This window comes from Nerophis ophidion, linkage group LG20 (genome assembly GCF_033978795.1).
Source record: "Nerophis ophidion isolate RoL-2023_Sa linkage group LG20, RoL_Noph_v1.0, whole genome shotgun sequence".
Classification (NCBI taxonomy): Eukaryota; Metazoa; Chordata; class Actinopteri; order Syngnathiformes; family Syngnathidae; genus Nerophis; species Nerophis ophidion.
The window spans coordinates 45,831,361-45,858,882 of NC_084630.1; the positions used below are offsets into that span (position 1 = coordinate 45,831,361).

Genomic DNA, 27,522 nt, shown 5'->3' on the forward strand with positions numbered 1-27,522 from the left:
TGAGTTTGACACCCGTCTACCAGGTAGCTGAAATGAGTTTGACACCCGTCTACCAGGTAGCTGAAATGAGTTAGACACCCGTCTACCAGGTAGCTGAAATGAGTTAGACACCCGTCTACCTGGTAGCTGAAATGAGTTTGACACCCGTCTACCTGGTAGCTGAAATGAGTTAGACACCTGTCTACCTGGTAGCGACTGACGTCAAGTCAAAGATACTTTGTTGCATGTGGAGTCATGACCAGTTGCAGGCTTAAAGGGGAACTGCACCTGTTTTGGAATGTTGTCCATGGTTCACAATCATTATGAAAGAGAGTCATCTTCATTTACAGATCACCAATCCTAGATGTAGTTCTGTTAGCTACCAATCGTTTATATGGAAACACTAATATTTGTGCATTTTTTAGAATGTGTCGACGCTTTTTTAAAGTTTTTTTTTTTTTAATTGCTGCTTTTATTTGATGTCTTTTACTGAATATGCATAAACATTGTTTTAATATGTGATAATGCCTTTTATACTGTATTTATTTTGTTTGTTTGTTTTATGTACTGTATGTGATTGTATGTCTACTTGGATGTGGGAGTCTGCTATAATATATTGCTTGATTGATATAATATATCTTCTTGATATATATATATATATATATATATACACATATATATTGGAGTCTGCAATAAAGCTTGATATATATATATATATATATATATATGTATATATATATGTATGTATATATATGTATCCATCCATCCATCCATCCATTTCCTACCGCTTATTCCCTTTCGGGGTCGCGGGGGGCGCTGGCGCCTATCTCAGCTACAATCGGGCAGAAGGCAGGGTACACCCTGGACAAGTCGCCACCTCATCGCAGGGCCCACACAGATAGACAGACAACATTCACACTCACATTCACACACTAGGGCCAATTTAGTGTTGCCAATCAACCTATCCCCAGGTGCATGTCTTTGGAGGTGGGAGGAAGCCGGAGTACCCGGAGGGAACCCACGCATTCACGGGGAGAACATGCAAACTCCACACAGAAAGATCCCGAGCCTGGATTTGAACCCAGGACTGTATATATATAATATATATATATATATATATATACATATATATATATGGGTTATACTTGTATAGCACTTTTCTACCTATGTAGACATACATAGTACATATATATGTAAATATGTATGTATATGTATATATGTATCTATGCAATAAAGCTTGTTATATATATATATATATATATATATATATATATATATATATATATATATATATATATATATATATATATATATATATATATATGTATATATTAGGGGTGTGGGAAAAATACGTTGTGCGATTCAGAATCGATTCTCATTTTTTATTAAAAAAAAAATGTTTTATCAATCCAACAAACCACTACACAGCAATACCATGACAATGCAATATATATATATATATATATATATATATATATATATATATATATATATATATATATATATATATATGTATATAAACATATAAACATATATATAAACATGTATAAAAACATATATATATAAATATGTATATATATATATATATATATGTATATATAAATGATAAATAAATAAATGGGTTGTACTTGTATAGCGCTTTTCTACCTTCAAGGTACTCAAAGCGCTTTGACACTACTTCCACATTCACACACACATTCACACACTGATGGAGGGAGCTGCCATGCAAGGCGCCAACCAGCACCCATCAGGAGCAAAGGTGAAGTGTCTTGCTCAGGACACAACGGACGTGACGAGGATGGTACTAGGTGGGATTTGAACCAGTGACCCTCGGGTTGCGCACGGCCACTCTTCCACTGCGCCACGCCGTCCCTATATATGTGTGTGTGTGTATATATATATATATATATATATATATATATATATATTATATATATATATATATATATATATATATATATATATATATATATATATATATATATATATATATATATATATATAATATATATATATATATATATATATATATCAAGCTTTATTGCAGACTCCAACGTCCAAGTTGACATGCAATCACATACAGTACATAAAACAAACAAGCAAAAAAAATAAATGTGTGTGTGTTATTTATTTACTTATTGCAAAATCACCCCCCTCAAAAAAAAATATTGTTTTCACATTGTCATTATGGGGTATTGTGTGTAGAATTTTGAGGACAAAAATGGATTAATTCCATTTGGGAATAAGGCTGTAACATAATAAAATGTGGAAAACTTGGAACGCTGTGAATACTTCCAGGATGCGCTGTGAGTTGCAATGAGATAAAGTACTTTGTTGAATTGTACAGTTGTGTTCACTAAAATAATAAACAACCACAAAGGTGCAGTGCAGCCACTTTAAACAATTGTTGTGTACTTAACCTAAAAGTGATTCTTTTAGGAGCAGATGTTTGAGAATGTTATTTGAAACGTCCAATATGACATCTATTGGCCACTTTGCAGAATGCTGCTAGTATTTCTGTGGACACAAGCTTTTCATCCATTTGGCCTCTAGGTGGTGCTGCAGCCATGCATGCAAAGTTTACACTAACAGCAAACTTGCCTGTAGATTGAAACACATACAGTACATTCAATCCATAAACTTTTTGCTGCAAGTTGATTACTTCATTAATTCAGCCATTTGAGAGGTAATCAAACACTAGACCCACACAATATTATTTTTCAAAGAATATTTGACACTGTTACCTAATAATTGAAGCTGTACAGTGAAATTGTAGTGTTCGCCTGCCAGGTGATGTCATAACTTTGTATGCACAATTGGTGCTGCACGATGATTACACAAGAGCAAAAGCACCACACACACACACACACACACACATGGCTGTGCAGCATACACATTGCAGTCAGCTTCAGGGAATAACTCCAACTGGACAATGTGGTAGCAATTTGTCCAGCATGGAACTCAACACATCTTTTCACACTTTTTTTTTGTTTTGTTCCTGAACCAAGTTTGTTTTCTGATTTCTGCTCCATTTCTCTCTCGGTGTCTGCGGCATCAACAGGAACAATAAAGCAAACACGGGGCTTCTGTGTGTCTTAAAAGGGCAACAAACCAATCATTTAGTGCTTAAAAGTATTACCTTTGCAGAAATATGTGCAGATGAGGATTTGTACTTTAGAATTACATTTTTACCAGAATTTCCATTTAAAGCACATGTTTCAAGTCCCCAGTGAGACGTTGGTGACAGTGACAATGATGACTATGAGAAACCTTGGAGAGGACCCCCCTTCTCAGGGGCTATTTTGACAAAAAAAAAATGCAATTTCATCTTTTAAACTTCATTTAACATTGCAACAAATATTATATTATCGCACATTCCAAACATCAAAATAAGTAATTAAATATCTGCTCAACTCATGGTTTTGAAGCAACTTATCCATCAAAATGGCTTGAGCTACCCTTTGAGACACTTGTGATTTAGGGCTGTATAAATAAACATTGATTGATTGATTGATTGATTGATTGATTGAAATTGTTTGATGTAACAATATTTTTACGGTAAAAAAAAAATGGTCGCTCAGTTGCCAGAATTTTACCGTAAAAACACGAAACAAGAAAATGTGTAACATTTTTTTGCCATTTACAGTAATACACCTTAAAAACGACGGTGGACTTTACAGTAAAATATACATTTACAGTTTACATTGTTAAAAAAAAAAAAAAAAGGTAAAATAGCGGCAACTAAACTTTACGCTTAAATCGACATATTTTTCTTACAGCGTACGTAAAAATAAGTAACATAAATAATTGTGTAATTAAGCAATTTAAAATGTACCGTATATATTATTGAGTGTTACGTGTGGCCCTCTGAGGGCAGCCAAAACTGCCATGTGGCCCCCCTGTATTGATTTAAAGCAATACAGAAAAGCCAACTTTGTCATATTTGTTAATAGAAAGCTAAGCACAATCAATCAATCAATCAATCAATCCATGTTTATTTATATAGCCCTATATCACAAGTGTCTCAAAGGGCTGCACAAACCACAGCGACATCCTCGGTAGGGCCCACATAAGGGCAAGGAAAAACTCACCCCAGTGGGACGTCGACAATGATGACTATGAGAAACCTTGGAGAGCACCCTCAGGAGACCGAAAGCAATGGCTATCGAGCGGATCTAACATGATATTGTGAAAGTCCAATCCACAGTGGATCTAACGTTGCTATGAGAATCAAGTCCAAAGCGGATCCAATATAGTAGCAAGCGTCCCAGAGGATTTACTTTCATATCTTATTTGAAAGCTTTTATTATCTTAAATGCAATTAAACATAAAGATGAAAAATGGCAAAGTGGCAAAATCTACAACCTGGCTGACAGGGGATAAGACGCATGTAAAAATCCTGAAGAGATGGTCATAAAGCGGCTTGAAATGATCTGTAAAACATAATCTATGCACATTTTTGATCAAAGAAACCACAATTACATGATCTGTAAAACACAAGAAGGTGTTTTATGCCAAAAGTCCAAAGGTACTTTCTCATGCTGTTGAATTAGAACTTGTTGACAAGTGCCAAATTTGATGCAATATTACAGATGAGGAGAAAATAATGATGATCCTCTGTCATTCACCACTTCCAAAGACATGGACAGACCATGTTTATGTTGAGGGGGTTTTAATAGCTACAAAAAAGAGCAACAAAAAATACAGAAAAAGGCATTTTAATAAAAGACCCGTGTTCGAGTGCCAGGTTGGCTGCACTGGCTGCCACACATTTTCTAGCGGAGTATTGTCGAGAGCAGAGGTGCCCAAGGTAGAACCTGGGGGCCAAATTTGCCATCATTTGTTTGGCCCTGTAACTCAGGGGTGTCAAACTCAAACACAGAGTGGGCCAAAATCTAAAACTGAACAAAGCCACGGGCCAAGGTTGAACAAATGAACCTTTTAATAAGGACCCAAACAAGTTTTGCATTAAATATTGAACAAGCAAGACTTATATAACTTTATAGTGACATGTAAAATCATGCTTCAAATAATAATAATAATAATAATTAAAAAATATCAATGGCTTTTCAAATAAAATTTAAATACAAATGTAATGCCTCTTTTGTATTTGCAGCCTTCTAAAGTAAATATCAAAATATATTGTAGTGTCCCGAAAGAGTTAGTGCTGCAAGGGGTTCTGGGTATTTGTTTTGTTGTGTTTATGTTATGTTACAGATGTTCTCCCGAAATGTGTTTGTCATTCTTATTTGGTGTGAGTTCACAGTGTGGCGCATATTTGCAACAGTTGTAAAGTTGTTTATACGGCCACCCTCAGTGTGACCTGTATGGCTGTTGACCAAGTATGCATTGCATTCACTAATGTGTGTGTAATAGCTGCATATATTATGCGAGTGGGCCTGCACGCTGTTTGTATGGAGGAAATGCGGACGTGACGACAGCTTGTAGAGACTGCTAAAGGCACGCCCTCAATATTGTTGTCCGGGTGGAAATCTGGAGAATGCTTGCCCCGGAAGATTTTCGGGAGAGGCACTGAACTTCAGGAGGATTGGCAAGTGTGAGAAATTGCGGTGTTACAGCGGCACCGCTGCTGTGTAATAACGGCGGGCCAGCTGTAATGTTCATTTGATATTGCCTCAAGGGCCACGGCGGGCCAGAGTTTGACAGCCATGCTCTAAATGCTGGCTTCCCAAATGTAACACATATTTATACTGACCTCTTTGCAGCGCACTAGGGGTCTCCCGAACAGATATTAATATTGGAAAAAATCGGATACCCGCAAAAGCAAACCATCCTATTGTGCAAAGCTCAATAGCCAGTAATCATGTCAATGTTGTCGAAATAAGCACACAAGCTTGGTCTTTTCCTAAATAAACAGCACAGTGTTTTTCATACCTACTCTTCTTCTCTGACTAATTTCACTTCATCCACAAAATAATAAAAATGGTGTATGACTCCTGTGGATATTGTTTCAAATTATCATTGGTATAGGCCGGGGGTCAGCAACCGCATGGGGGCTCTTTAGCGCCGCCCTAGTGGGTCCCTGGAGCATTTTTAAAAAAGGATTAAAAATGGAAAAAGATTGGGGTGGGGGGGGAGATATTTTTGTTTTGTTTTGGCATGGTTGTTGTTTTTAGACAAACGTGACACAAACTTTTCCCAATTGTTAGAAAGCCCACTGTTTAATGTGTCGGTGTGTGTGTATGCTTCACTGATGAGAGTATTTAATGAACACCGTTTAGTCCTACTCATTTCGGCTGTTCTTGAACTCACCATAGTGTGGACTGTGATGCAACAGTTTGTTTACATGTAAAATCTTCCACTCCTTTTTTGTCTCATTCTGTCCACCAAAACTTTTATGCTGTGCGTGAATGTACAAAGGTGCGCTTTGTTGATGTTATTGACTTGTTGGAGTGCTAATCAGGAATATTTGGTCAGTGCATGACTGCAAGCTAATCGATGCTAACATGCTATTTAGGCTAGCTGTATGTACATATTGCATCATTAAGCCTCATTTGTAGCTATATTTGAGCTCATTTCATTTCCTTTACTTTTAGCCTCCTTCTATATAATTTAGTCTTGCATGTTTCATGACACATTTTATGTATGTAATATTGGCTGCATTTCAGATTGTTGTGTGCCATGTTGTTCCAGACCACAGCAAACGTTATCTAGCTTGCTAAAGATTGTAATAAATCCAATAGAAGAAGACAGCCTGCTGTTTCCTTTAACCTGAACACACACAACTATACCTTTGGCCATTCTAAGCCAGTCATTTCCAGGAGTTATCTCACAGGTAGCTTCTGATTTACTAATGTTTTCCAATGTTGTAAAAATGTGTAGAATAAATATTACATTTCAACATTTCTGTCAACGAAGATTTCTTTCAGCCTTCGACACAGTCATTTTGATAGTAGGCTAATATAGCTAATATAGACACTTACGTCATGTGTTGCCTTCATCATAACACTTATATACGGCTTTTCATTTTTTGCGGCTTCAGACGGATTTGTTTTTTATATTTTTAGTACATTTAATATGGCTCTTTCAACGTTTTGGGTTGCCGACCTCTGGTATAAGCCAATAGACTACAATGTAGGTATTGTATCGGGACACCACTGAAGCTCAAATAATCATTAACTGGATTGTTATTTGGACTAAATAGATCAAGTTTATTATTTACATTTAAGCTATTTGTGTTTACCGCTTAAAATCACTGTTTAGCCCGTGGCCCATTGGCACATGTTTACTCTGGCCTATAGAAGCAAAAAGTTTGAGCACCCATGGTCTAGAGCAGTGGTTCTCAAATGGGGGTACGGGTACCCCTGGGGGTACTTGAAGGTATGCCAAGGGGTACGTGAGATTTTTTTTTAAATATTCTAAAAATAGCAGCAATTCAAAAATCCTTTATAAATATATTTATTGAATAATACTTCAACAAAATATGAATGTAAGTTCATAAAGTGTGAAAAGAAATACAACACTGCAATATTCAGTGTTGACAGACAGATTTTTATGTGGACATGTTCCATAAATATTGATGTTAAAGATTTCTTTTTTTGTGAAGAAATGTTTAGAAGTAAGTTGATGAATCCAGATGGATCTCTATTACAATCCCCAAAGAGGGCACTTTAAGTTGATGATTACTTCTATGTGGAGAAATATTTATACATAATTGAATCACTTGTTTATTTTTCAACAAGTTTTTTGTTATTTTTATATCTTTTTTTCTGAATAGTTCAAGAAAGACCAATACATTTATCGCTGATGATTCCAGACATGACAGCGATAAATTAATTTCTGGTAAGTAGGAATTATTGATTATTAATCAAACCTTTTCATTGCTAGAGCATAGCAACCCTGTTTACGGCCTTCTAAATGTGTTTTTCCATATTACAAGAGACCTCCAGACATGAAATCCTACCCTTTAGTCACCTTAAAACTACAAAACTCAAAACCAGTTAAGTTGGCAGGTTGTGTAAATCTTAAATAAAAACAGAATACAATGATTTGCAAATCCTTTTCAACTTATATTCAGTTGAACAGACTGCAAAGACAAGATACTTAACGTTCGAACGTTATTTTATCCAAATATTAACTCATTTGGAATTTGATGCCTGCAACATGTTTAAAAAAAGTTGGCACAAGTGGCAAAAAAGTCTGAGAAAGTTAAGGAATGCTCATCAAACACTTATTTTGAACATCCCACAGGTGAGCAGGCTAATTGGGAACAGGGGGGTGCCATGATTGGGTATAAAAGCAGCTTCCATGAAATGCTCAGTCATTCACAAACCAGGATGGGGTGAGGGTCACCACTTTATGAACAAATGCATGAGCAAATTGTCAAACAGTCTAAGAACAACATTTCTCAACGAGCTATTGCAAGGAATTTAGGGATTTCACCATCTACCGTCCGCAATATCATCAAAAGGTTCAGAGAATCTGGAGAAATCACTGCACGTAAGCAAGGCCGAAAACTAATGCCGGTGACTTTAGATCCCTCAGGCGGTACTGCATCAAAAAGCGACATCAGTGTGCAAAGGATATCACCACGTGGGCTCAGGAACATTTCAGAAAAAACACTGTCAGTAACTACAGTTTGTCGCTACATCTGTAAGTGCAAGATACTATGCAAAGCGGAAGCCATTTATCAACAACATCCAGAAACGCAGAAGGCTTCGCTGGCCCCGAGCTCATCGAAGATAGACTGATGCAAAGTCGAAAAATGTTCTGTGGTCTGACGAGTCCACATTTCAAATTGTTTTTGGAAACTGTGGACGTTGTTTCCTCCAGAACAAAGAGGAAAAGAACAATATGGACTAATAAATAAATGATAAATGGGTTGTACTTGTATAGCGCTTTTCTACCTTCAAGGTACTCAAAGCGCTTTGACACTACTTCCACATTCACACACACATTCACACACTGATGGAGGGAGCTGCCATGCAAGGCGCCAACCAGCACCCATCAGGAGCAAGGGTGAAGTGTCTTGCTCAGGACACAACGGACGTGACGAGGTTGGTACTAGGTGGGATTTGAACCAGTGACCCTCGGGATGCGCACGGCCACTCTCCCACTGCGCCACGCCGCAAAGTTCGAAAGCCAGAATGTGTGATGGTATGGGGGTGTATTAGTGCCCCTGTGCCAACTTTTTTGCACCGTGTTGCTGCCAATGAATTTGAAGTTAATGATTTTTTTTTTTTTAAACAAAATAAGTTTCTCAGTTCCAACATTAAATATTTTGTCTTTGTAGTCTATTCAATTGAATATAAATTGGAAAGGATTTGCAAATCATTGTATTCTGTTTGTACTTACAAATAACACAATGTGCCGACCTCACTGGTTCTGGGCTTTGTATTTTAATCCAACATAGTAACGCAGCCTGAGGCTAAGCCAATCACGATACTGAATAGCGCGTTGGGGTTGGTTTGGTTTGGTCCCCTCTAGTGGCCAACACTACTGTAGTGTTAATATTTTTTAGTTTATTTAGTCATGCTTATTCTTGAAAATACCTAGTTTAGGACCAAACAATTGTAGAATGTGCTTTAAAAAATGTTAAAGCTATCCACTGTGGTAAAACTGCAATGTTTGAAGGTCAATGTGGCGAGGGACGACTATACTATAAAAACATAGCCTGTTCATGTCTACCTTAATCCTACTAAGTCAGGATGCGATCAAATACTTATTATTCCCCGCACTGCATGTGGCTGATATCCTACCCAAGTTCCCACCCACCTTTGCTTTCCTGCATGCATGTGTGAACATCATTTTCTGTCCGAGTGTTAGGTATGACTTATTGCACCAAAACAACCTGCTGACATCAGGAAAATATTTCTAGTGATATTTCTGTCATAGAAACAAGCAAACATAACGGTAATGCTTCTTAGTCCAAATTGTCAGAACAATTCTCCTAGTGTGGCCCTGAAATATCCAGGTTTACAAACCCTGTTTCCATGTGAGTTGGGAAATTGTGTTAGATGTAAATATAAACAGAATACAATGATTTACAAATAATTTTCAAACCATATTCAGTTGAATATGCTACAAAGACAACAGATTTGATATTAAAACTGATAAACTTTTTTCTTTTTTTCAAATAATCATTAACTTTAGAATTTGATGCCAGCAACACAGGACAAAGAAGTTGGGAAAGGTGGCAATAAATACTGATCAAGTTGAGGAATGCTCATCAAACACTTATTTGGAACATCCCACAGGTGTGCAGGCTAATTGGGAACAGGTGGGTGCCATGATTGGGTAATAAAACAGCTTCCCCAAAAATGTTCAGTCTTTCACAAGAAAGGATGGGGCGAGGTACACCCCTTTGTCCACAACTGTGTGAGCAAATAGTCAAACAGTTTAAGAACAACGTTTGTCAAAGTGCAATTGCAAGAAAGTAAGGGATTCCAACATCTACGCTCCATAATATCATCAAAAGGTTCAGAGAATCTGGAGAAATCACTCCACGTAAGTGGCCTGGCCGGAAACCAACATTGAATGAGCGTGACCTTCGATCCCTCAGACGGCACTGTATCAAAAACCGACATTAATCTCTAAAGGATATCACCACATGGGCTAAGGAACACTTCAGAAAACCACTGTCACTAAATACAGTTTGTGGCTACATCTGTAAGTGCAGGATAAAGCTCTACTATGCAAAGCGAAAGACATTTATCAACAACATCCAGAAACGCCGCCGGCTTCTCTAATCTCATCTAAGACGGACTGACGCAAAGTGTTCTGTGGTCTGACGATGTCCACATTTCAAATTGTTTTTGGAAGTATTCAACATCGTGTCATCTGGACCAAAGAGGAAGCGAACCACCCAGACTGTTATCGACGCAAAGTTTGAAAGCCAGCATGTGTGATGGTATGGGGGTGCATTAACTTACACATCTGTGAAGGCACCATTAATGGTATTCTGTTTATATTTACATCTAACACAATTTCCCAACTCATATGGAAACAGGGTTTTTACAAAGCCTACCATTTTAGTGTAGAAATTGCTTTTTGTCCGTTATGGGTATCTTCATTTTTAGCATTCCGATACCCAATAAAGGTCTGCTCCCTCCTAGAAACCCTGAGAACACAGTAGAATAATAATTAGTCAACCTATTAAAATTACTTTAGAACCATCTCTGAGGATTGTTGATCTCACCTGAGTCTGACGGTGCCATCTCTGTCAATCCATTCGGAAGTTTAGTCTGATCTGTCACAAAAGAGATGACAAGAAGACAAATTATGGACTCCGACATGAGAAAGTCAGTCAGCAACTCGCCAAGGTCATTTGTTCTTACAGTACCTCTGTTCTCCGGATGCTCCGACCCAAGCACACTGGTGTATTTTTTCTGTGAATCTGCGAGAAAATGTCTGATTCTGTCCGAGGGAATAGCAAAGGAGATGCCCGCTGTCACTTTTAAAGTGTTGATGCCGATCACCTCCCCGTCCTGGAGTAAACAAAAACATGCAGGAGGTCAGCTGTGACGGAGGAAGTCAATTGACTTTGTAAAAGACCACCAAGGCGTATTTCTGTATAAAATTATAACTTATTTCGAAAAACATAAACATTTAACAGTGTTTTGAACTACCAAGACACTATTAGAAATGGTGTTCATTATTATCAGTAACAGACATAGAGAAGGCGTCGTAATAAATATAAACTTCGCTTCTACCTACTTCTCTTTGGATATGCTGAACTGTACAATTATAACCAGGTGATGTTCCTCAATGTAACTTGTTAAACATGTTTAAAATAAATAAATCATTAGCACAACCATATGACACATGATCATAGAGATGTTCAATTTATTGGATATATTTTAATAGGTTTACAACTTTGTCATATTTGAAACTAGAGATGTCCGATAATGGCTTTTTTGCCGATATCCGATATTCCGATATTATCCAACTCTTAATTACCGATACCGATATCAACCGATACCAATATATACAGACGTGGAATTAACACATTTTTATGCCTAATTTTGTTGTCATGCCCCGCTGGATGCATTAAACAATGTAACAAGGCTTTCCAAAATAAATCAACTCAAGTTATGGAAAAAATGCCAACACGGCACTGCCATATTTATTATTGAAGTCACAAAGTGCATTATTTTTTTTTTAAACATGCCTAAAAACAACAGCTTGGAATTTGGGACATGCTCTCCCTGAGAGAGGAGGTTGAAGTGGGCGGGGTTAGAATAGAATAGAATAGAATAGAATAGAATAGAATAGAATGGACTTTATTGTCATTATATTTGCATGTAGCGAGACTAAGGACTCCAGCTTGAGGTGCGGTAGTGGGAACAAATATGGGGTAAAAATAAATAACACAAGAGGTAATAAAGGAAAAACTAACAATTGAAATAAAGAGACCACTATCCAATAAAAATAATAAGCAATTCTGTACAATATACAAAACATTATAGAAATACAAAATACTGTACAATATACAGAACAAGACAAGAGTACCGGAGTAATAAATAAGAATCAGCATCGGACGTATTGCCCTCGAAGGGTAGTATTGCACAGTAGGGTGTTAGGGTAGGATATTGTATGTTTGTATGGGGTGAATTATTATTATAAGTTACAGTCGAGGTGGGGGTTGGAGGGGGGGTATATATTGTAGCGTCCCGGAAGAGTTAGTGCTGCAAGTGGTTCTGTTGTTCTGTTGTGTTTATGTCGTGCTGCAGTGCGGATGTTCTCCCGAAATGTGTTTGTCATTCTTGTTTGGTGTGGCTTCACCGTGTGGCGCATATTTGTAACAGTGTTAAAGTTGTTTGTACGGCCACCCTTAGTGTGACCTGTATGGCTGTTGACCAAGTACGTATTCATTCACTTGTGTGTGTGAAAAGCCGTAGATATAATGTGATTGGGCCGGCACGCAAAGGCAGTGCCTTTAAGGTTTATTGGCGCTCCGTACTTCTCCCTACGTCAGTGTACACAGCGTGTTTTAAAAAGTCATGAATTTTACTTTTTGAAACCGATACCGATAATTTCCGATATGACATTTTAAAGCATTTATCAGCCGATAATATCGGCAGTTCGATATTATCGGACATCTCTTTTTGTAACATATTATTTCAGAAGGTTTCAGTACATACAGTGTTTTCTTTAGTGTTACTTAGATGTGCAAATCACAATGGCAAAAAGTATAGTACTCACCAAGTTAACAAGCGGCCCTCCAGAATTCCCATACTGCTCACCAATAAGTTCACATGTAAGAGAGACAATCCCATTAATGTTTGTATTGACCCTTATGTAATATACTGATATGCCAAAAATATTTTTTTATCCATCCATCCATCCATCCATCCATCCATCTTCTTCCGCTTATCCGAGGTCGGGTCGCGGGGGCAGCAGCCTAAGCAGGGAAGCCCAGACTTCCCTCTTCCCAGCCACTTCCTCCAGCTCCTCCCGGGGGATCCCGAAGCGTTCCCAGGCCAGCCGGGAGACATAGTCTTTCCAACGTGTCCTGGGTCTTCCCCGTGGCCTCCTACCAGCTGGATGTGCGCTAAACACCTCCCTAGGGAAGCGTTCGGGTGGCATCCTGACCAGATGCCCGAACCATCTCATCTGGCTCCTCTTGATGTGGAGGAGCAGCGGCTTTACTTTGAGTTCCTCCCGGATGGCAGAGCTTCTCACCCTATCTCTAAGGGAGAGACCCAAACTCATTTGGGCCGCTTGTACCCGTGATCTTATCCTTTCGGTCATGACCCAAAGCTCATGACCATAGGTGAGGATGGGAACGTAGATCGACCGGTAAATTGAGAGCTTTGCCTTCCGGCTCAGCTCCTTCTTCACCACAACGGATCACAATCTTTTTTATATTAATTTAAAACCCCTTCTTTCAATATCAGTGAAATAACAACTTGTAGAATGAAAAGGGATATTATATATTTGTTTGAGGACTCTGCTTCAGTGATTATCGTATTTTTAAAATTGGTACAAGTCCCCTGTTGCTAATTTTTCCAATTTGCGTCTGGAATTTTAGTTCCGTACTCCCGTCAGGACCAAAAGTAAAAAAAACCTTAGTGTAGCATTCACACTGGAATCACAGAGGCTGTGCAATAAGGGCCCTATTCTCCTGTTAGCACTTCCCAGCAGGCACAAGACATTAATACAATGTTGGTTATACATACATGTTCTTTAGAACTGACTTTAAAACAACATTGCAAAATAGTTGTATTTGTAACTTGTGTCAACTGTGACGATCTGTCACTTCACTTCTGGTTGTGGTTCCTTGTTTAGTGTTTGTTTCCTGTCGGCGCTCTTATTTTTATTCCCCTTCCTGCTTGTCTCCCTGAGCACTTGTTTCTCTCACCTGTCCCTGATTGGCAGCCTGGCACACCTGGTTGCAGTTGCCAATTTGGCGGCTATTTTCTCCTGCCTCGCCTTATTATGTTTAGGACCTTTGCATGCATGACTTTTTCTCCCTATTTTGAGTTTATTAAAAGACTCTTACCTGCATTCGCCCTCCTGTTTCCTGCATCTTGGGGTCACAACTACTGCAGCCATGCGCGTTCGCGACAGAATCGTCGAGCCAGAGAGTGACCTCGCGGGTACCCCTTTCGGTGACGTGGAGCCGACGTTCTGGACCGCACAATTCCTTGAGGACATGAAGGCCAGGTTTGTGCCGTCCCAACCCACAGCAGGCACAAATCCTGTCCCTCCGACTCGGCCGCCGGCCCTGGTCCGCCGGCCCTGGTTCGCGAGTCCTGGTCCGCCAGCCCTGATGCTCCGCCCGGCTTGGCCATCGTCTCCTGCGCTCCGCCCGGCTCAGCCGTCGTCTCCTGTGTTCCGCTTGGTTCGGCCACCAGTTCCGGCTCTCAGCCCAGCTCGGCCACCGCCACCTGAGTAGTCGCCGTCATCTTCTTCGTCTCCTGCTGTCCAACCTTCTTTGCCAGCTCCACGTCAACCTCCGGTACCTGCACCACGTCGACCTCCAATACCTGCACTAAGTCGACCTCCAGTACCTGCACCAAGTCGACCTCCAGTACCTGCACCAAGTCGGCCTCCAGTACCTGCACCAAGTCGGCCTCCAGTACCTGCACCAAGTCGACCTCCAGTACCTGCACCAAGTCGACCTCCAGTACCTGCACCAAGTCGGCCTCCAGTACCTGCACCAAGTCGACCTCCGGTGCCTGCCCCACGTCAACTTCTTTTGCCGGCACCGCGGCTACCTCCTGTTAGGGGAAGGCTACTACTAGCAGCGGTGCTGGGAAAGACAGGACGCTGTCATCTAAGTCTTCGGCGGCTCCTCCCACGACGCTGTCATCTTCTTCACCGGCGGCTGCCCCCACCACGCTGTCATCTTCGTCATCGGCCGGTCCTCCCACGACGCAGTCATCTTTGTCTCCGGCAGCGCCTCCCATGACGCAGTCATCTTTGTCTCCGGTGGCTCCTCCCACGACGCAGTCATCTTTGTCTCCGGCAGCGCCTCCCATGACGCAGTCATCTTTGTCTCCGGTGGCTCCTCCCACGGCGCAGTCATCTTCGCCTGCGGCTCTGCGACGTCCTCCTCATCAGCCAAAGAAGAGGCCGTTTTATGGACTCCCTCCGCTCTATCGGCAGCAATGCACAGGACCTGGACATGGACCTTCACGACTCCTGGTGCACTGGTACCACTCGCATCTGCTTCCTCGTCGTCCACGGATGTGGCCGTTCCGTGGTCGCCCGTCTCGCCTGCTGCAGCGGTGCGTCGAACGCTGACTCGTCTACGGTGGATTCGGGGACACTTGGCCTGGCGACCCAACCCCAAGTCCGGCCTTCGCCCTCCCATGACGTTGTACTTTTTTTGGGACCTCTGGAATCTGTCCTTAAAGTGGGCGGTGGGTACTGTGAAGATCTGTCACTTCACTTCTGGGGGTGGTTCCTTGTTTCCATGTTTGTTTCCTGTTGGTGCTCTTATTTTTGTTCCCTTTCCTGCTTGTCTCCCTGATCCCTCGTTTCTCTCACCTATCCCTGATTGTCAGCCTGGCACACCTGCACGAGGATTGACTATGTTTGGAACTGCTTCTCCTTATTCTGAGTTTATTAAAAGACCTGCTCGTCGTCCTCCTGTTGCCTGCATCTTGGGGTCACGACTACTGCCGCCATGCGAGTCCGCGGCAACAACATTGATGTCCAATGTTGGATCCACGTTGTTGGTTGGGAAATGATCAAATTTCAATGGTCAAATCAACCTCACTACCTGACATTGATTAAACGTTGTCAAAAAGCATGTTGATTCAACGTTATGTTTGAGTTGCTCGACGTCAGGACTTAATTTAACAAGTTCTCGATGTTTTTTTATTGTCTTGTGCCTGCTGGGTTAAGTGTTTTCTTTTTCCTGCTTCAAATTACGCATGTTTGTTTTATGCGTATTCTCCCATCAAGCCTGCAGACACACCCACCCGTGTAAGTTAGGCATACGTCAAAATCCTGGAACATGGATTTTTACTAACACATGTAAATTTCATTGAAATCTATGAAAAAGGTAACACTCTAAATGTGAAAGGGCCATTCTAGATGTTTATGTAGGATGTGTATGCACAATACAACAGCTTCTTCTTCTTGGCTGGATGTGTATATGGAGGTGCAGATCACTGACAATATGACCTGGTCTCTACACACCGGAGCTCTTGAGCTCTTGGAAAAGAGCTCAGCAGCGCATGCACTTTTTGCGTCTGATGAAAAAAGCACAGCTCCCTCCCCACATTTTCACCACATTCTACAGAGGCACTATAGAGAACTTCCTGACCAACTGCATCTCTGTCTGGACTGGAGCCTGCAGTGCCTCAGACTGGAAGTATCTCCAGAGAGTGGTGAGGACAGCGGAAAAGATCATCAGGACTCCTCTTCCTCCTATCCAGGAGATCGCAAAAAGCCGCTGCCTGACCAGGGCTCAGAAAATCTGCAGAGACTCCTCCCACCCTCACTAAGGACTGTTTTCACTGCTGGACTCTAGAAAGAGGTTCCGCAACCTCCGTTGCAGAACCTCCAGGTTCTGTAACAGCTTCTTCCCTCAGGCCGTGAAAGTCTTGAACGCATCATAATAATCCCCTCAATACCCCCCAAAAAATGGATTAACTCACTGGAATATAAAGACAATATAACATACATCCATAAACGTGGATGCATATGCAAAAGTGCAATATATTTATCTGTACAGTAATCTATTTATGTATATCTGCACTTTTTTTTTATCCTGCACTACCATGAGCTAATGCAACAACATTTGTTCCTATCAGTACTGTAAAGTTCAAATTTGAACGGCAATAAAAAGGAAGTTGAGGTCTACTTATTGGCATACCTAGAATGTTGCTGGTTTGAATACTCTAGTTATTTTTATGTTCTGCTATTTCTACCAACTCTGACTTCATTAAAAGATTGTTTTCACAGACCACACGGAGGGGAGCAGAGACTATTATGTCCAAACAATCACAATCCAAATATTCATAAGGTATATATGTGTACTAACATTAATGATTGCATCAGTCTGGATGTAGTCTATGTCGGAGTCATGGATGCCCAGCTCCTTTCCATCCCGCTGTGCCGTGCTGACGATCCCGGTGGTGACGGTGTTCTGCAGGGCGAAGGGGCTGCCGATGGCCACCACAAATTCACCCGGCCTCAGATCAGCCGAGCGGCCGAGTGACAGCACGGGGAGCTTTTTCTGCGCACAAACAGGGGAAGGTCAAAGAAGAAGCCTTGGAAATGCTGACGGAAGGCAAATGGACGTTGAAGGAGAGACCCCTTCCACGGATGACGTATGTGAGGGACGGGTGTGAGAAAACACAAGTCAGCGTGGCGCCGGGAAGTCACAGGGCTGATGTTTGTGGACACATTGCTGCCAGCTTTTTCAAGGTTTTGCAAAGCTCTGTCTCATCTTGGCAGAAGACACCCCTAGACACAATGTCAAACTCCTTTTATTGAGGGCCACACCACAATTATGGCTGCCCTCTGAATATATATGAATATAAACATATTGTTTGATTATTATATTTTTTACTGACAGATTGATGGGTAACTCGTTTTAAAATCATAATTCAAGATGACATGCAGATATTTAAGTTAAAAAAACAATGGTGAAACATTAGCGAGTATTACAGTCTAAAAGATGTCAAAGTTTGTTGGTGACGAACCCCAAGATGCAGAGAAGGAGGGAGGCATTTGGCAGGAAAACTAAGTTTAATTTAAAATACTAGAACTAGAACAAACAAAGGGTACAAACAAAAAACACGCACGTGGGCGGATAACAAACTAAGCACTGGAGCTAGAAAACAAAAAGGAACTTAGCATGGAAGCTAGCGGGTAGCGAACAGAAAAACTGGAAACAGCTAATTACTAACAAGAACAGCTTACCGCTACGACGACAAGGACAAAATGTAGCACGACAGGTAGTAGCTGTGACGAGGCCAGACACGACAGGTAGTAGCTGTAACGAGGCCAGACACGACAGGTAGTAGCTGTAACGAGGCCAGACACGACAGGTAGTAGCTGTAACGAGGCCAGACACGACAGGTAGCAACGACACAAGAGCGAAATGGGGCATGACAACACAATAATCCAGCACTGACTGGAAGACAAAGTGGGTAGAAATAGGAGCGGGCTGATTGACAACAGGTGTGGCCAGGTGCCAGTCAGCGGCAGATGAGGTGACAACAGCACACAGGGAGACAAACAGGAAGCTGAACCAAAATAAGAGCACTTGACAGGAACTAAAGACAGAAGATACTAAACACAGAGGAAACAAAGACAAATGCAGAGGAAAAAACTAAAACATTGACAAACTGTCAGGGGAAAGCCTGACACAAGATATGTCATAACATGGCCAACATTTGTCTGTCAAAATGAAAGAAAAAATATCCATAGCCAGAAAGTGTTTTTTATCATTTCTTGCCTTTCACAGGTCATATAAATGATGTAAAATAATTTGGCTGGCCACATAAATGATGTAGTTCACATTAAAGGATGTGATGGACCACATTAGATTTATGTGGCATGCTACATTAAAATTACGGGACGGGCCACCCTAAAAGGACGTGGCAGGCCACTATAAAATTATATAGTGGAGCCGATGAAATGATTTGGCTGGCCACATAAATAATGTGGTGGTCCATGTTAAATGATGTGGTGGATCACATTAGAATTATGTGGCATGCCACTTTAAAATTATGGGAGAGGCCACCTTAAATGAAGTGGCAGTCCACAATCAAATGTTGGCAGGTTAGATTCGGCCCCCGGGCCTTGGGTCTAACATCCGTGCACTGGTGTCTGACATGAGCGTGTTGTGGAAGTTGCTGAGGTGTATGAAGAAGTGTGTGTTTTCACCTGAGGGTTGACCTTGATGGTAGCTATGTCTGCCTTCCTGTCCACTTCTTTAACCTCAGCCTCATATATGTCGCCATCATGGAGCTGCACCAGCAGCTGAGGTCGCCCTGTCGCCAAAGCTGCGTATGTTATCACGTGAGCGTTGGTTACGATCACACCTGAGGGGGTCACCACGAAGCCGGAGCCGCTGGAGAGACACACTTGGTGGCCAAAAATGGGATGTCTGCAGGACCAAACACAAGAAAATGATAAAACAAAACCCCTCATAGTGAGAAAGCTACACAAACTAGGCTTTATGGCCAGAGATATCAAGATCATTTGCAATAATATTAAAGCAGTTTGTTGGTATTTTTAATTGGAATATTTCTGATGAGAAAAATGTGTTCAGTTGTTGTACGATTTAGTCTTCTTGACCTTTTGCAACAGATTTTTAACAAACTCAGGAGTCAGCGAATGGTCCGTGTACATTCCGATTATTCTTTTTCCAATTCTGAAACACAAATCAAAAAAATATTAAAATTAGGGCCGTTTTTCTATTTTTATTATATATATGGCAGATTTTTTTTTTTAAACAAAAAAAGGGTTGATTTTCATTAAAATACTGCCATAAAATTGGATTTTGTGCTGTTTTCCTTTTATAGATTTAAATTTTGCCGGATAAACACAAAAACAATGTTCACCCACAATGCAAAAATGTGTGGTTATTTCCGTGATGAGAAATTTAACCGGAAGCAGTATTTTAGGTCCGCGTATCTTCCATTCATTTTATTTCCAATTCTGAAACGCAAATCAAAAAATAAAAATGATGGCCGTTTTTCAACTTTTATTGTATACGGCAGATTTTAAAACAAACAAAAAAGGGTTGATTTTCATTCAAATATTAACAAAAAACATTATTTTGTGCTGTTTTTCTTTTATGAATTTGTAATTTTCCAGATAAACACATAAATCGAATAAATGTTCATCCAAAACATTTTTTTTTTTATTGAGACAAAGATTATTAATGTATTTAATATTTGTTTGCTTACTATGGTGTATTATTTATTTATTATTTGTTGGTTCACTGTTATATTACAGAGAACAAGGAAATGGGATAACATTGATATGGTATAAAAAGGGGTCGGATTAAATAAGCTCTGCTTCTTCCTACTCCTTTTCAGACGTGAAACTACTGGAAATGTGTGATGTATTACATTGTATCGAATGCATGTTTGAAATAAACTGAAACTAAACTAAACAAATAAAAAAATAAATTGAGGGCCCTTTTTAATGTTTTATTGTATATGGCAGATTTTAAAACAAACAAAGAAGGTTGATTTTCATTAAAATAACAACATAAAATTGGATTTTGTGCTGCTTTTCTTTTATGGATTTGCATTTTTCCAAATAAACACAAAAATCAAATATATGTTCATCCAAAACATTTTTTTTTTAATTTTTTTATTGAGACAAAGATTATTCATGTATTTAATAAAAAAATAAAATGAGGGCCGTTTTTTCATTTTTATTGTATATGGCAGATTTTAAAATAAACAAAAAAGGGTTCATTTTCATTGAAATGTCGCCATAAAATTGGATTTTGTGTTGTTTATTTTTCAGATAAGCACAAAAATCAGACGTATATGTTCATCCAAAATATTTGTTTTTATTATTGAGACAAATATCATTTATGCATTTAATATTTGTATGCTTACTAATGTATATTATTTATTTGTTCACTGTTCTGTTACAGAGAACAAGGAAATTGGATAAAATTGCTATGGTATGAAAAGGGGTAGGATTAAATAAGGTCTGCTTCTTCCTACTCCTTTTTGGACGTGCTGTGATGAAACAACTGGTAATATGTGATATATTACATTGTATCATGTGCATGTTCCAAATAATCTGAAACTGAACTGAAACTGAACTGAACAAATAAAAAATAAAATCTGGGCTGTTTCAAATTTGTATTATATATGGCATATTTTAAAACAAACAAAAAAAGGTCGATTATCATTTAAATATAGCCATAAAATTGGATTTTGTGCTGTTTTTATTTTTCAGATAAACACAAAAATCACATATACTGTATGTTATTTCTAAAAAAAAAAATGTTTAATTGAGACAAACATTATTTATGTATTTAATATTTGTATGCTTACTATTGTATATTATTTATTTATTATTTTTTTGTTCACTGTTCTGTTACAGAGAACAAGGAAATTGGATAAAAATGCTATTGTATGAACAGGGGTAAGATTAAATAAGTTCTGCTTCTTCCCACTCTTTTTCGGACGTGCTGTGATGAAACAACTGGAATTGTGTCCTATGAATGTTCCAAATAAACTGAAACTGAACTGAAAATGCAAAAATGCATGTGTTTATCTGTGTGATGACAAATTGCACCGGAAGCAGTATTTGAGCTTTTCCTTCATGTTAAGCATGATTTTAGCATAACGTTAACATCTTTGTTCATCAGACATCCTATTGTTCTTCTAAAAAAGTCTCATTAAATAGTTGTCCAACTTTTGTTTCAGAAATGAAAAGACAAAAAAATGGCCCGAAATGTGTTTTTTGATTTGCACTTAAGAATTGGAAATAAAATGGACGGAGGGTACACGAACCAAAGGGTTTGATTTTCATCTATATTTCACTTAAGACAAATAAAACGAAAAAAAGGACCCAAAACACGATGTTTGTTTTTCTATCTTCTGACTTCTTATTGGCTTGTTGGGAAAAAAAACGGTGTGATGTCAAACCGAACATGTCAAACATATTAATCACACTTTTGAATTTGGATCAATAGTGATTATTCACAATACATTACTTAATATAAATTAACCTAAAAAAAATTTTTTAAAAAGGCCCCAATATTCTGACACAAAAGCAAATTTACTACCAGAATGTCATCCAGAAACATTTTTTTTATGTTTTACATGAATACATGACATTTAGTGCTAATAGTTTTATCTTAAGTCCAATCAGGGTGTATTTTCAATTGAAATTTTCCATCTCCCTCACACTGACCTATGACCTGAATACTGACCGCGCCGCCGTTTAGGTAATCATAATTAATAAGCTAAACAACTGATTAATTTTGTGTTCTTGTAAACTTCAATGACATTTATTTACTCGGTCGTCTGTCTACATTGTGAGACAGGGAGTGAACAAATGTGCTATGAATTGTATTGAACCGGGAAAAAATAGATGATATTAACCTTCCTCTTGTGTTAGCTTTCTGTTACCATCTCTTATGTTAACGGGTGGATTTTGACCCATGTCTTAAATCAGCTGTAAAATACACTAAAAACGATTATCTATCATCCAAATTGTTTCTCATCTCTTGGTTACCTTCCTTATCCATGAAAATCTTAGTTTTAATATTTTTAGATTGGGCCTTTTTTTGTCAGTACACCCCTCAATTTCAATTTAAAAAATGGTAAAATGAACCTCAAGAGAATAGTATAAATGAAAAAAAAAGGTTGTTTTGTTACCTGATTATTGCTAAGGGGTCTTAGAACACGTCTCTTAAATAGATTTGTTTTATTTATTTTTTTCATTTTAATAATTGAATACGGAATTGACCTCTCATGTCTGAACATGCCTGTCTTTGTTTGTTTTTGTACTGGATAAAAAGGTCAAATGAGAAAGCTCACATGATTTGGAGAAGAGCTGGCTGTCTATATGTTCAGTTTTGGCTCTAATTGCTTGATAATCGTATTTTTAGAACTGGGTCGAAACCCAGCCTAACAACACCAAGGTGATCATTTCAACCAGAGCATTTTAGAATTTATTGAAAAACAACAAAAAAAAAAATTGTGTTGTTGAAATAGAGGTTACTGACAAAGTCAAAAAGCCTTGATGCAAAAAAATAAATATATGTGGTTCTTTTATGCATTTAAAAACTAAAACGGGTCGGTGCCGACCCTAACACAAGATGAAGGTTAAATAAACTCTGCTTTTTCCCACTTCTTTTCGGACTTGTTCCTTTGTGAAACTGTAAAAAATGTGATATATAATAATTTAACTTTTTGAAAGAAACTAAAGCAAATAACTGACTAAGGTAAAGAAGTATGTGCAGTCAGGATAAATGATGCGATCAATCTACAGATATACATGATTAATGCCATTTTTTTTTTTTTTATTAATCACGTAAGTCAACTCGATATGTTTGACAGTCCTATTCTAAATACAAACGCAGAATACAACACCACACGTTTTATTTTTTTCAGTCACGTCTTTATAGCAACTTCCGGTTCCGGTGTCAGAACATAACAAATCTTCAGTTTTTGTCATATTTTCGTTTCTGGCTGGTAAATGTTGATTTTCCTTTTTATTTTTGATTAAATCCGGGGTGTCAAACGTACAGGTTTTATCCGACCCGCGGGATGAGTTCACTCAGTTTAAAAATGAGTCAAAATTTTTGAATGAAAGAAACTGCTGTTTCTAAATGTGTCCACTAGATGCCGCAATAGCAACTCTTTGTATCTTTGCAGATGATGCGACATATGTAAAAAAAAAAATATTAGTTACATGCTGTTAGTGCACCAGTCAAGGAAAATGAGCAAACTACATAAAAAACATCCTGTAATTTGATTTTGATATCATTTTTGTATTATGATATATTGAAAATTAACACAAATGAGTTGACTGATTAACATTATCACATAATTTATTCAGAAAGTATAAATAACGACAAATAAAGATAGAATACTATTAACCGCGACATGTAAGTGTAAAAAAAAAAATATATATATATATATTTTTTTTTTTTTTCAAAATGTGAAGTTGTCTTTATTGTTAAGTTATTATGCCATGATTTTACCAGTGCAACCCACTTAGCAGTAGATTTTTTTGAAATGTGTTTGACACCCCTAAATTAAGTATAAGATAACTAAATAATTTTTGGGGACCTATGACACTGAAAAAGTATGAACTTCCTTTTCTTTTGTATTTCATAATGAAAGTCAAATAAAGCTTTTTTTTTATTTTTTAATTGACATTTATGAAACAAAAATACCAAAGACCAAAACATACAGAGAACCCCAGGGTACCCGTGTAAAACCCCACACACCTACATACCTTATGAACAACTCTATATGGACAACAGCGGGTGCTATTTTCTCCACGACATCGGCGATGAAGTTGAACTGATGGCGAGGGCTGCTGAGATCTGCACTGACATATGTATCAGTAAATATACAGTACTATAACATGCATAATATATACATGAACATTACATTGCAGCATGACTTGTATCCACCTACACTGTAAAAAGTGATGATGAAAACTATGTTGCCAGTCATATTAGTGGAACAAATATCTCACCTCTCTTTTTGTCACAGTAGTTTTCATGCTGATGAAATTTGGAGTCCTGCTCTATCATAAAGCTGCACGCTGAACTGATTCTATTTTAACTTAAAAATATATATATATGTAAAATGTATTTGAATTAAGTTAAACAGGAACTATTTAAAGAACACAATTGTGCACTTAATTCTTACTATACTTACTGTCACCAAGTGTTGAGCAAATCAAAGACTTGCAGTTCAGTAAAATATTTATAAAATGTTCCCATAAGACATTCCAACTACAAAATTGCATTTGCATCCAAATGTTAGGTTTTTTTTAAGAAAATTAAATTTTTGCTATCAAATAATAACCTGTGATTAGTCATGATAAATCACAGAATTAGGGTGTGATTAATCTGATCAAAAATGTATCATTTTGACAGCCCTAATAAATATCCATCCATCCATCCATCCATCCATCCATTTTCTACCGCTTATTCCCTTTGGGGTCGAGGGGGGCGCCTATCTCAGTACACCCTGGACAAGTCGCCACCTCATCGCAGGGCCAACAGAGATAGACAGACAACATTCACACACTAGGGACCATTTAGTGTTGCCAATCAACCTGTCCCCAGGTGCATGTTTTTATTTATTTATAGCCCTAATAAATAAATAAATAAATACAAATATATTACAGTACAGGCCAAAAGTTTGGACACATCTTCTCATTCACTGAAAGCATCAAAACTATGAATGAACTTATGTGGAGTTATGTACTAAACAATAAAAGGTGAAATAACTGAAAACCTGTTTTATATTCTAGTTTCTTCAAAATAGCCACCCTTGGCTCTGATTACTTTTTCGCACACTCTTGGCATTCTCTCAATGAGCACTGGTGTCTGACATGAGTGTGTGTTGTGGAAGTTGCTGGCGGTCATGAAGAAGTGTGTGTTTTCACCTGGGGGTTGACCTTGATGGTAGCTATGTCTGCCTGTTTTACGATCAGGCAAAACGCAATAAAAATGCAACAAACACAGCAAAATATGAACGCAAAGAGTAAAACAAGAAACCACCTCCACACTGCTTGGTGCCTCGCCTGAACTACCGTGACTTAGATTACCATAGTATATCGGGACTGCTGATATTATCGGCTAATAAATGCTTTAAAATGTAATTTCGAAAATTATCGGTACCAGTTTCAAAAAGTTTAATTTAGGACTTTTTAAAGCGCCGCTGTGTACGGACGTAGGGAGAAGTACAGAGCGCCAATAAACCTTAAAGGCACTGCCTTTGCGTGCCGGCCCAGTCACATAATATCTACGGCTTTTCACACACACAAGTGAATGAATACATACTTGGTCAACAGCCATACAGGTCACACTGAGGGTGGCCGTATAAACAACTTTAACACCGTTTCAAATATGCGCCACACTGTGAACCCACACCAAACAAGAATGATAAGCACATTTTGGGAGAACATCTGCACTGTAACACAACGTAAACACAACAGAACAAATACGCAGAATCCTTTGCAGCACTAACTCTTCCGGCACGCTACAATATACACCCCACGCTACTCCTCCCCACCTCAACCTCCTCATGCTCTCACAAGGAGAGCATGGCCCAAATTCCAAGCTGCTGTTTTGAGGCATGTTAGAAAAAAAATAATGCACTTTGTGACTTTAATGATAAATATGGCAGTGCCATATTGGCATTTTTTTCCATAACTTGGGTTGATTTATTTTGGAAAAGCTTGTTACATTGTTTAATGCATCCAGCGGGGCATCACAACAAAATTAGGCATAATAATGGGCTAATTTCCACGACTGTATATATCGGGATCGGTTGATGTCGGTATCGGTAATTAAGAGTTGGACAATACCGGAATATCGGCAAAAAAGCCATTATCGGACATCTCTACTTTGCATAGTTCAAGGCTTACAGTCATTTGAAAACATCATAATGGCAGCTACAGTTTCCATCTTAAAGATCTAAAATAATTATGTGAGAATGTCCGGCAGGACAAATTGAAAAACTTAACGGGGCCGCATGTGGCTCCCGGGCCTTAATTTGCCCTGGTCTAGTACCCAGCAACATTCTTTTGTAAACCTTGGACAAGGTCTCATAAGGTCTGTGTGGTTGATTAAATTACTTGCAATAATGAAATACAATACAGCAGGGGTCACCAACGCGGGCACCAGGTAGCCCGTAAGGACCAGATGAGTCGCCCGCTGGCCTGTTCTAAAAATAGCTCAAATAGCAGCACTTACCAGTGAGCTGCCTCTATTTTTTTTAATTGTATTTATTTACTAGCAAGCTGGTCTCGCTTTGCTCGACATTTTTAATTCTAAGAGAGACAAAACTCAAATAGAATTTAAAAATCCAAGAAAATATTTTAAAGACTTAAGTCTTCATTTGTTTAAATAAATGCATTTATTTTTTTTACTTTGCTTCTTGTAACTTTCAGAAAGACCATTTTAGAGAAAAAATACAACCTTAAAAAAGATTTTAGGATTTTTAAACACATTGAGCTTTTTACCTTTTAAATTCATTCCTTTTTTTTCAGACAATTTAAATCAATGTTCAAGTATTTTTATTTTTTATTATAAAGAATAATAAATACATTTTAATTTAATTCTTCATTTTAGCTTCTGTTTTTTCGACGAGGAATATTTGTGAAATATTTCTTCAAACTTATTATGATTAAAATTCCCAAAAATATTCTGGCAAATCTAGAAACAAATTTAAATCTTATTTCAAAGTCTTTTGAATTTGTCTTTGTTAGAAATATAGCTTGGTCCAATTTGTTGTAGATTCCAACAAAGTGCAAATTGGATTTTAACCTATTTAAAACATGTCATCAAAATTCTAAAATTATTCTTAATCAGGAAAAATTACTAATGATGTTCCATAAATTATTTTTAAAAAATTTTCAAAAAGATTAAATTTAGCTACTTTT

The 27,522-nt window shown here is 38.4% G+C and overlaps 1 protein-coding gene and 1 long non-coding RNA gene across 3 annotated transcripts in view; both read right to left on the reverse strand.

Annotated features, from left to right (window-relative positions):
- Positions 1-4,634: 4,634 nt before the first annotated feature.
- The window catches only part of htra3a (HtrA serine peptidase 3a), a 25,439-nt gene continuing 2,551 nt past the window's right edge, over positions 4,635-27,522 (reverse strand). Inside the window, exons 2-9 of one of the 2 annotated variants that reach the window (XM_061881376.1) lie at positions 24,355-24,445; positions 19,294-19,516; positions 17,441-17,635; positions 13,144-13,176; positions 11,282-11,426; positions 11,138-11,188; positions 10,967-11,059; positions 4,635-4,829 (exon numbers count right to left, since the gene is read on the reverse strand). In XM_061881376.1, the coding sequence (XP_061737360.1) occupies positions 10,971-11,059; positions 11,138-11,188; positions 11,282-11,426; positions 13,144-13,176; positions 17,441-17,635; positions 19,294-19,516; positions 24,355-24,445 (827 nt within the window). In that variant the 3' untranslated portion in view covers positions 4,635-4,829; positions 10,967-10,970. Of the gene's footprint in view, positions 4,830-7,382; positions 11,060-11,137; positions 11,189-11,281; positions 11,427-13,143; positions 13,177-17,440; positions 17,636-19,293; positions 19,517-24,354; positions 24,446-27,522 lie in introns of those variants that run through there. The other variant, XM_061881375.1, reaches the window with a different exon arrangement.
- The window catches only part of LOC133539212 (uncharacterized), a 67,281-nt gene continuing 47,141 nt past the window's right edge, over positions 7,383-27,522 (reverse strand). The window contains exon 2 of the long non-coding RNA XR_009803205.1: positions 7,383-8,355. This is a non-coding gene — a long non-coding RNA (uncharacterized LOC133539212). The remainder of the gene's footprint in view (positions 8,356-27,522) is intronic.